We start from the raw sequence: 10,785 nt of genomic DNA on the forward strand, positions 1-10,785 counted from the left end.
CTACGTATATATGCTTGTACCTTTTATTATACTATTTTATCTTTATAATTATGAGGTGTGTATAAAGTGTCTGTTTTCGTATAAGAAAAATATATTAGGTGTGATTGGGTGATTTAATAAATAGGCTTGCAACCTTTATGTCAAGTTTTCTTATCTTATGATATAACTAGCCAACACCTTTCATTTTTGAAATAGTTTACTAACAAACTTTCTAGAAAAACTTATATTTGATGTTTAGGAATTAGCTACCGTAGCACAAGATGTTATCAGCAAGCAACAAACATGATTTAACTCCGAAAGAAACTTTGTTTATTGCAACAGAATGTCATCTTGCATCACTCCAAGATAATGATGGTGACACGTAAGTGAGGCTTGCCATATATGAATTATATTTTGCATTAGAAAGACGCACCAATACGCAGAATAATTGGTAATGGCAAAATGTTTTTGTGAAGTCTTGGCGATATAAAATATAATTTTGAACATAAGCGACTGATAATCAATATTGGTATCTGAATGTCCAATCATCACTTGGCTTCTGAAGTAATTCTACAAAAACCTTAAAAAGTTATATATTTATATATAAAAATGTTCCGAGGGATTACCAGCGAAAAATTAGAATTTGTATGTAAGCAGAGATGCTCTAGTGTAATCTAAAGGGAATAGCACCAGAGTTTTGAAAAACAAAAAGGTTATTAAAAAAAAGAGAAACAAAACAGCTGGAGGAAAATAAATTGCCTAGATGACAATGCCTGGGAGTTTCTAAATGAAATAGTGCACTTAACTTTAAGCATTTATATTTTCCAAATTAGGCCTACCGAAAAAAAAAATCTTTTATTTTGGATTTAGTGTAATGAATGCCTCTTTTTCTTTATGAATGAAAAAAATGTACAAAATATTATATTGACTTAATTATGTTTGCTTTTTTATGAAACCTAGCTGCATACCAGATTTCACTTTTGTTTAAACTTATTTTCAACTCGAAGGACCGACCTTTTTCTAATGAAAATAAAATAACATGTACCAGTAGGACATAATGAACATTTAATCAAATGGGGGTAAAAAAATGTTTAATAGAAGAAAAAGTGCTGAGTCAGCGTGGTATGTAGACATGTTCATTTGAAAAATTAGAACACTATAAAGTAGACCTATATCTATACGTCTTTCAGCAGCTTTTTAGTTTTTTTTAAACTTTGGTGCTACATTAGATGAAATTCAAGCATCTCTGTTCATATCAAAAACTGATCGTGGTATGGCCCTTTAAACTGTCAGTCTGTCACAATGGTTTATTTGCAATAAATTGAATGATATGTATGTGAATTATTTTTTCCTTTAAAGTTCTAATGTCCTACCAAGTTACTTGGACTGAAGAATTAATACAACATTAGATTGGAGTATAAGAACTAGGAGATTGACAAATATGGGTTCATGGCCTAAAATATTAGAGAAACCTTGTTGTATGGAAATATACATTTTACAGTTTAATATGAATATAATATTTTACAGGCCTCTTCACATATCTATAGTGAGACACGACACACAGAAAAGCTTGGAACTTATTCGATTGTTTCAAATTTCAAGAAAGAACATTGATATTTTAAACCGATTGATGCAAGTTAGTGTTGTTTGCTTGAATAAACTTTTATCACAACTTGTGTTGTAATTTTAAGAGTTTCACTTTAAAGGTATTGATCCGATTTTCTTTGAGGATTTTCAATTAAGTTTTTCCATCGTTATCCTGTAGCATTTCGCTTAAAGACTGGGCAGAATACAGTGGTTAAATGCTGTTGTAATTTGGCATGTTTGTAAACCATGACGAGATACAAACACAGAAATAAGATATTTATAAAAAATAAGACTACATATCCAATATTTGGATCAGACCTCTTTAAAGTTAACACCAATATCGTCAATTGTTTGGATGATTTTAATGTTTTGTTATTTTACAAAAAAATATTAGACCTTGATTGAAGTTTTTATTTACTGACTTTATGTATTTTTTTTTGCAATGGATGGTCCTATGAATCCTATATATTACTCGCGATCTCTTGCATCATAAATTTGCTTGTAAAATTTTTTGTTTTCTGTATGTATTACATTAAGTTAAGAAAAGCTTAAAGTTATGCAGTTGCTGCAAGCCTGCAACGCTTGTTTAGTACCTGGTCTGAACTTTTATATGCTAAATTTAGACCAACATTTTTCTTTAGTTTTATCCTATTGCAAGATGTCTGTTTAAAATCCATAGTAGATTCAAAGTTCTCCTTATTGCTGTGTCTCAGCTTTTATGAGTTGATATCATTTCATCTTAAATGGATTGTGAGGCTTACTGTTTATTTAACTTTGTGAAACAAATGGAAAGGTTACGTGTCTTAACACCAAACTTATAAAATTGTCTTAACAGATCAACTTATAAATATATATGTTTAATTATTTCAGACCCCACTTCATTTGGCGGTAATTACAAGCCAATGTGAGGTGGTTGATGGTTTATTGAACTGTGCAGCAAATCCGAATGTATTGGATAGATTTGGTTGCAATGTTGCTCATATTGCTGCAAAATACAACTCATTAACATGCCTTCAATCTGTTTTTAAATATTCAAAGTTTCCGTTGGATATCGAAAAGATCAATTTGGAAGGTAACAAAGCTTAGTTTATTAATTGAACACTGTGCTCATAATCTTTATTTTGACTAGGCCTTACATTTAAATTTCCCTAAATGATACAAGTTAAATTTTAGATTAATCGCAATATATCACTAGCCAAGAATCCACCTATGTTAATTCGTTCTACACATTACTCTAAATGTAGATACATATTTAAATGTGCTTAAAGTCAAATAACAATAAGTTTAGATGTTACCGTTATGGTATGCAAAATTAAAACATACTCACATTAATGTTTTATATAGGTGTCACGGCTTTACATGTTGCTGTACAAAACAATTCAATCAATGTGCTCAAGCAGTTGTTGCAACACGGTGCCAATATAGATGTGAAGGTACTTTTATTATAATGTGATTATTGTAATAAATTGTTTGCTGGTAAAATTAAGCAGAAGGCTACATATGTTGTAGCTTGTAGGCTATTTAATATTCACACATTGTAAATTCCATTCCTCTTAAAGTTTTTAGTTTTGCGTCTCAATGTTTCAGGACAACAAAAGTGGACGCTCAGCGCTTATATATGCAATTGAATCTGACAATGTTATTATTGTGGAGTTATTACTTGAGGTATTTACACATTCTTTTGACAAGCTTGTTTTAGACACCTTTTGATATAACCAATATAGTTGCAATTCCTTTTTATACTTGTTGTTGATTATCTATCCTAAAAATATTGTTTTTTAACATTGTTTTTTTTTTGTGCTATTAAAAGAAATATCAGTATTGTTATGATGAAAATGAAAATGTGTGAGATCTACTGTTTTTAACCAAAAATTCGTGATACAATCTTTTTAAAAAGTTGTTTTGTTTAAAAGCAAGGTGCAAGTGTGTGTGAACAAACATACAGTGGTGATACAGCTCTTCATATTGCAAGTGGTCGTGCTGTACAAAGTATTATTCGTCTTTTATTAAGAAAAGGAGCAGACGCAACAAACCGAAATCTTCCAAATGAGGATCTTCACTTTTTTAGTCCTGATTCTCAGGTATGTTTTGTTAATTGCTGTAATTCATTTGTTCATTTTATTTTTGTGATAAACAGTTAAATACATTTTTTCAAAAATAAATATATGTATATAGACGTTATAAACACTATATATACATATATAATATACATTCTGTCCCAAAATAAGCCCGATATTTATTTATTAGGTTAAGTTGCTTCTTTCTAAACGTCTGGACCAAGTGCAGTAAACTTTACAGTAAATCTTTGGGGATACAAATCAACTATCAAAAGTGTTTGTGAATTACTGTAGTAGACCACTCGGATAAATTAATTTGCAACCCATTTTTATTCACAACTAAGTGGTCAACATACAATGTGTCGATTGACAATTGGTACTACCCATTTTTTAAAAAAAAACATTTAATTCATATTATTTAATAAACTAAGCATAATTGCTGTTTCTTACCTAAAACATATTTGTTTTTAACTTTCAGCTTCAGACGTTGCAGATGATACAAGCTGGTATGACCAATGGAGATAAACAAAATGCACAACTAATGCGAAGTATGAGTTGTCCAACAACTCCATCTGAACCAAAATGTAATTTTAATTTCATATTATATGAAATTTTAATGTCAGAGTCTGGAACATCTTAGTAATTAAAACACTTGTTGTGTGATAAACCATAATGGCAAAGTTAAATGTGTTATTACCTCTTAGCATATATATATAATAGTAATGTTAAAAAGAAAAAGCCATTTTACATTGTTGAACATAATTGGATTATTAAATCATCAAATGATTAAAATGTGTTGTGTGAGTTTCACGTTAACTTTTTTACAGCCATGTCACATAAATCAATAATGGGAAAACATCAACTTGAAAATGAAAATCAAGATGAGAGGTAATATGTTCAGTAAACCATAACTGTAAATAATGTTAAATTAACCAATCTACATATTTTAGACTACTTTTGTCAGAATTTGAGTGACCCATTTATGTTAATTTGCCAACAAAGTAACTTTCCATACAAACTCTTATTACTACTTTTTAGCGAAATTTCAATCAAGAGAAACAGACTTGAAGTCCTTAAAAAAGGTGAGACAAAAGATCACATTTATTTTATAAATATTTCCTCAGGTGTGCCATAAAACTAAAATTTACTGGCAACATTTTATATAAAAAATGTTGGTATATGTTTTGTAAAATTGTTAAGTATTGAACCTTGGATTTCCCTTTTTCCCTAACAATGCTTTAAATTTCCCATAAAACAGTTTTTTGACCATCATTGTATGATAAACAAAAATTGTTTTTTGTTGTTCCTCCAGACTGGAAAAAATTGTTTTTTGTTAATTTTGTTTTTTATTACTCCACTTGACTATATTATTTATGTACTAACCTTCACTTTTTGCTTTAGAAATGAATTCTCAAATTCTTGGTTCATCTGGTTCTACAATCTCCACGAATAAAACTGAATTAAACGAGGATTCAACCACAGACAAGCGTTCCATCTTCCCTTGCATAAAACCATTTGGGTTTTCAAGTTATTCGTCCATCTTACCTCCCCCTCCCCCCATCTTATCATCAGGAAGAGCTGCTTATCTTCCCCCACAATTTTATAAAGAAGAATTATTCAGAAAGTGCATCCAAGATAGAAATGTTATGAAGGTTCTTTTTTAAAACAAATTTACATTTTTCTACAAGTAACTCACAATCGGACATGGGATTTTGCTACAGTTTTACCATGTATATACTGACTTGGCCTATGCATGTGTATATGTACAAAATGTTAGTTATTATTTATACACAATTTGATATAATTTACAAAGAAATGCTTTTTGGTTTAAATTCCTTCACCATATACTTTATTTAACAGATTTATACTAACCCTTATTAATTTATTGTTTTGCAGACGAGTGTTTCTCCGTTCCTTATTATTCCGAAGCAGGAAAAAGGTTTTACTTTTTTTTAAATTTTCTAAATAAATATAATATAACATGTTGTTAGTATAAAATTTTTAACAAATTAAGCATTAGTAATGTAATGTAATTTACTTTATGCTCGTGTGGCCAGAAAACGACAGTCGTTATAACACGGGTGTTCATACACTTCCTGCCAGCTCACGAATTACTGTGTATGTTACTTTGTGGGTGATTATTTTTTTTTATTAATGGCTGATAATTATCGAATTTGCACAACCCATTAGTGGTTGGAGCAATTGCCATTAAGTGTCTTGCCCAAGGACACATACGCTCATAATGGTAGCAGCGACGAGCCTTGAACCCATTACCCCTGGGTTACAGGCAGGCGCGCAAACTACTTTGCCACAGCCACAGAAGAATTCCATAAATAAGTTTCAATCATTAAAACGCCAATGTTAAAAAATGTTTTCCAAAAATGAGTTTCAGACCCCATGCTATCATAAAAAAACCTTAAAGACATTTGCTTTACCATCATGCTTTTGTTAGGAAATATATTACTTAAAACAAAAAAGTTTATATTCAATACAAATATTATAATCACAACCAATATATTTCAGATGTTTCTCCAACAACAAGTGAAGCTCCAATTCCATCTCCAACATCTACATGTAATGAATATAAAATTGAAAATTGTCAAAGTGATGTTCGTGGTCAGGTAAGTTTAGTAACATTCTGTAGTTTAACATTTTTTATCAACTTTCTTTATTTAAATGCTGTGTCCATTTTCTGGGCACAGTTCAAAGGTTAGGAAACATAAGCATATGTATGCTTGACAGCGCCTCTCGTGCAAGATTGTGCTTTTCCATGAAAATAATTTATGATACGGCTGTTTTGTGAATAATATTTGATTATAATATCATCCAACTATAAGTATAACGATTATTCTTTACATTTTTTATTATACACCAGTACTATATTACCCGTGGGTCGGAGACCAAAAGTTGTTTCTATTAAGTTGGGTTGCATAATACAATAAATATAAAGCGTTTTATTCGCTTTGGAAAAGCAAAAACTTTTAATTATAATTGTACTTGTGTATTTTGTTTAAAGATTATACCAAAACAAGAAGGTAAAACATCTCCTGCGTTAACTAAGCCCACTCTACCAATCATGACTCAATATAGAAGACAAGCTGAGCGTTCCATGGTAAGATAATCAGACAACCAGTGTCCAGTGTCTATATTTCTTAAAAAATTACAACTGTGTACTAATCCATGTAAATATACATCATTATATTCATTTGTATTCTGAATTAGTTTCAGGTTCCCTAACCATCACATTAACCCTTGTTTTATTTTTCCTATTAAAATGTCAACTTTGAATTGTCATCGTCAGTATACCATTTGATTAAATTTAAATCAAATCACTTGCTAGAAAACAGCTTAACTTGAATGATAAAAAATTTAGGAAAACAAAAGATGTATAGCTTTTAAGGGTTCTATTTCGAAATTTTAAATCACTTTATAGTGAGTAAAACTTCAAAATATAACCTTACAGTCACTACCTGGAAGTCCAAACCCTTCAGATGAAGCTTTGTTCCAAGTTGCAAGGGAAGGACTTGCAGTTGCCGCGATGCCTTCGTTGTCAACATCCAACTCTTTAGATTTTATAACTCAAGCCAACACTGTTCCATCGAAAATTCGACCAGCTAGACAAGCAGAGATAAAATCAAAAACAAATGAACTGCAGAAACTTGCATTGCAAGGGTTAGCTGTTGCTGCCATGAAAGGTATATTAGGTTTCTTACACATATGTACTCCTATTAAATCTTTTTTATTTTTATTAAACAGTCTTTTGGTTGTTATTTTCATATTAAATGTTTTACTAAACCATAAAGGTAGCTGGTTTTTTGGTTATAGGAATTATTTATTAACCTAGTTTAGATGGAATGGAATGATAGTCAAAAACAGGGGACATTAGTGAATTTAGACAATGTAAAGGAATTTATTTATGTTGTTTCAAGTTTTAAATATGTATTTTTTAATCAGAAATGAAACATGAAATCGTTGAAAAGTCACGTGGCACCGAGTATAATGAAATCTACCGACGACCACTTGAACACTTTATTTCTAAAGATGGAAGAAAATCAAGTACTTCGTTTGGTATTCCTTCACAACTGCAAGGCACAGCAAGACAATCTCCAATTGAACCATCACTTCTTCTCCTTGCACAAGCCAGTGTTGTTCAACCAGGTGTAGCCCAAGCTATATCTGTATTTAATGGAAATGTTAATGAAACTGTAGCAGATGATGCATCAAGCAAGCGTGAAGATCATCAAATATCAGTTGAAACAAAACAGAGTCTTCGAGAAGTCATTTTGGAAAAGAAAAAGTCAATGGAACCAAAGGTTTTGCCATTTTTCTGTTTTAATAAAAACATTGTCATTAGATAAGGTATGGCTTGAAATTCAAAGAAACTGGCAGATAATAAGCTGTTTTGAGCTGCTTCAAAGTTCTGTTTTATATATCTGACATCCACTCAATAATATTTTATTTCACAGATTCCTGTTTCGTACACAACAGTACAAACTGCATCCAACCAAACACATATTAGTGTTGAGATTGTGAGACCTAATATACCAACATCGCTTGAAACCAATGTCAAAAGTAAGTTACCACAATGCAACAGTTTAAATTTGGCTGTAATATTAGGAATTCTGTTAAAGATGATGCATCAAACAAATGTTAAGATCGTCACTGCAGCGCTGTGAAAAAGGCTTCATTTTACTGTTGATTTTAAAATTCATTAAATGCAAATTATTTACGTTGATAATATTTTACAGCAGAAAACACAGAGGATGTAACGGTTCCACTACAACAAAACGAAAGTTTAAAATCTGCTTCATCCGGTTAGTAGGTCTAGTCAAATACATAGATATTCTGATTTAGAAGAATACGCTGTTAGTATAGTAGGTTGGGGTTGACAGGACACCTTCAGAACAAATCCGAATATCCTAGTTGTGTTTCAAACAAGTAACACAGTCTATGAAAGTTGTGAGAATAGGCTTTTTTAATTCTTTGAATGTTCTTTGTTTACTACAAAATAGGACATGAAAATAGAATGAAAAGGTGTTCTATATTCCCCCTACTATATATTAGAACTTTTTTACTGGTACTTCTATTTGGTTAAAGGAAAATCTTATTTTTTTATCATAGTAGAGTTTGGTAAAGTTATTGCCCAGTCCAAACAAAAAAGGATTTACTTTATTCCAGAAACTTCTGCAACAGATGATTCCTTGCAAGACATCCGTCAACGACTTGTTCAGTTAAATTATGAAATCCAACATTTGTTAAGTCCTTCTTCTGATCGACCTAACCCTGCAGATACTCAGCAAAGAATGTCGACTTATTCTGCGGAATATGCACGACTTTGTCAGAAAGCAAAGGAATTGAGCAAGAACACGATGGTTTCAGCTGAGCCAGTGGAAACATCTGCAGCTTATTCACCTCAAAAACCAGTAAATCCATTGTATCCAGTTGCGTCTATACGACCGGTTCATCAGACAGTGTTTCCCCACTCACCACAGTTGGTGTTACATCCTCAACTTATGAGTCCACAACTCCCAATGCCATTACATTATCCTTATATGGTACCAAACTATTCAGTAATGCCAGGTAAACATTACCCATCACCTATGTATTATCTTGATTATAGAAGACAAGTGCCAACCATGCCTACCACCCATTTGTGGCAAAATCCTGTTACTTCCGTACCTCAAAAATCAGCAGTCGTTGCTACAGTTAAAGTATTAAACACTCACGCTAAAAAATCTTTCAAACCGGGACAACCAAGTTCAGAAACTGATGAAGCAAAACTAATTAAACCAGTTCACCAAGTTCCTAACTTTCCACAAGAAAGCTACGCACTTCCTCAGTCAAGTCAAACTGTATCGATGACCACAGCTCATACCACCACAACAAGCATTTTACATAAGAAGCCCATGGCAGCTGTGATTGCCATACCAAAACTAGAGGTTTGTATCAGTTAGTTGTTTATAAGTAATAAAGTTTAATTTGTTTGCTACTTTAATATTCTAATGTCTAGTGTAGACATGTGTGTTTTTGGACAAGATGCAAACAGTAATTGCTCCAATTCAGTGGCTACATTAGGTTGCAAAACTGCCAGTTACATAAGAAACTAAAACGCCAAAACACTGTCCAAAGTAGAAGACACTCCTGTTATAACATCACTGTTATGTCAGGCTTTGTAATGTATTAAAGTAATTTGTTTAATACATTATCCAGGTAGGGGAAGATCAACCTTTGAACTTGTCCAAGAAGGAGGAACAACCCCTCAATCTTCAAACTTCTGGTTGGAATTCACGGATGACACACACATTATCTACACCGGTAAGCTTCTTTCTAATTTTCAGATTATTATTTTGTCAAAAAATGCTTATGTCTCATCTTTATGAGCTTTGGTGTAACGTTCACGCATTTTAATCAATAATTTCTATACTTCTGTTTTAACTTCTAGAAAGTTCTAATTCCGTTGTTTTTATTGTTTGATTTTGTGTACCAGATAATATTTAAAGATTGGTTTACTCTTTAGTTCAATTTAAATGAACAGATATATTAACAAGCACATTTATTTCAGTCTGCTGTTGAAAGTGCTTCTTCGAAAATGCAATCATACTATAAGTAACAAATTAAAGATATATGTGGTAAGTCTAAAGTGTAGTAATACAAGACTTATGTTTATCTTTAATAAATCAGGTTTTTTTTTCAGTGAAATTCAGTATATGAACCAGATCTTAAAAAGTGTTAAAGGTAACCAAGAACTGCAGAAGTTCAACTCAACTGAAACTTCTACTTTTTTTTAAGAATTAGAACGTCTCAACACAATATGGCTGAGTGGCGTGATGAACAAACTGTTGTTATTGTATAACAGTGTAAAATATGCAATTGCACATCTGATCAAAAAGCAGATAGATATTTAATGATACAATGTTTATTTATTTATTTTGTAATACATCATATATATTTAGTAATAGTAACAGTGGAATGACACTCAATGAAGATGTGATTATCGTTTCGATAAAAACACATATAAAATAACAAATTTATGTTTTTTTCTTTTGCCATATTGACATGATACAGCTATGGTTTGATGATTGTAGCTTTTATATGTAACTGATTTTGTAAAATCCTGTAGTTTATGTTATATTAAAGTTTCATAAATTAAATTTGGTTACTT

General features: G+C 31.4%; 1 protein-coding gene across 2 annotated transcripts; it reads left to right on the forward strand.

Annotated features, from left to right (window-relative positions):
- Positions 1 to 238: 238 nt before the first annotated feature.
- On the forward strand, positions 239 to 10,785 carry LOC778910 (flocculation protein FLO11). 2 transcript variants are annotated; one of them, XM_002122518.5, is made up of 22 exons: positions 239 to 361; positions 1,507 to 1,615; positions 2,437 to 2,638; positions 2,911 to 2,999; positions 3,154 to 3,231; positions 3,480 to 3,647; positions 4,102 to 4,207; positions 4,451 to 4,511; positions 4,662 to 4,705; positions 5,025 to 5,275; positions 5,520 to 5,562; positions 6,147 to 6,244; positions 6,640 to 6,735; positions 7,087 to 7,318; positions 7,578 to 7,781; positions 7,836 to 7,936; positions 8,090 to 8,195; positions 8,372 to 8,437; positions 8,802 to 9,562; positions 9,834 to 9,938; positions 10,186 to 10,252; positions 10,318 to 10,774. In XM_002122518.5, the coding sequence occupies exons 1-21, from the start codon at positions 261 to 263 to the stop codon at positions 10,231 to 10,233; spliced, it is 3,069 nt and encodes a 1,022-aa protein (XP_002122554.1). In that variant the 5' UTR covers positions 239 to 260; the 3' UTR covers positions 10,234 to 10,252; positions 10,318 to 10,774. The 2 variants fall into 2 exon arrangements, with proteins under 2 accessions (XP_002122554.1, XP_018669271.1); XM_018813726.2 differs by having other exon boundaries at positions 7,578 to 7,936; positions 10,318 to 10,785.

Source organism: Ciona intestinalis, chromosome 10 (genome assembly GCF_000224145.3).
Source record: "Ciona intestinalis chromosome 10, KH, whole genome shotgun sequence".
Taxonomy (NCBI): domain Eukaryota; kingdom Metazoa; phylum Chordata; class Ascidiacea; order Phlebobranchia; family Cionidae; genus Ciona; species Ciona intestinalis.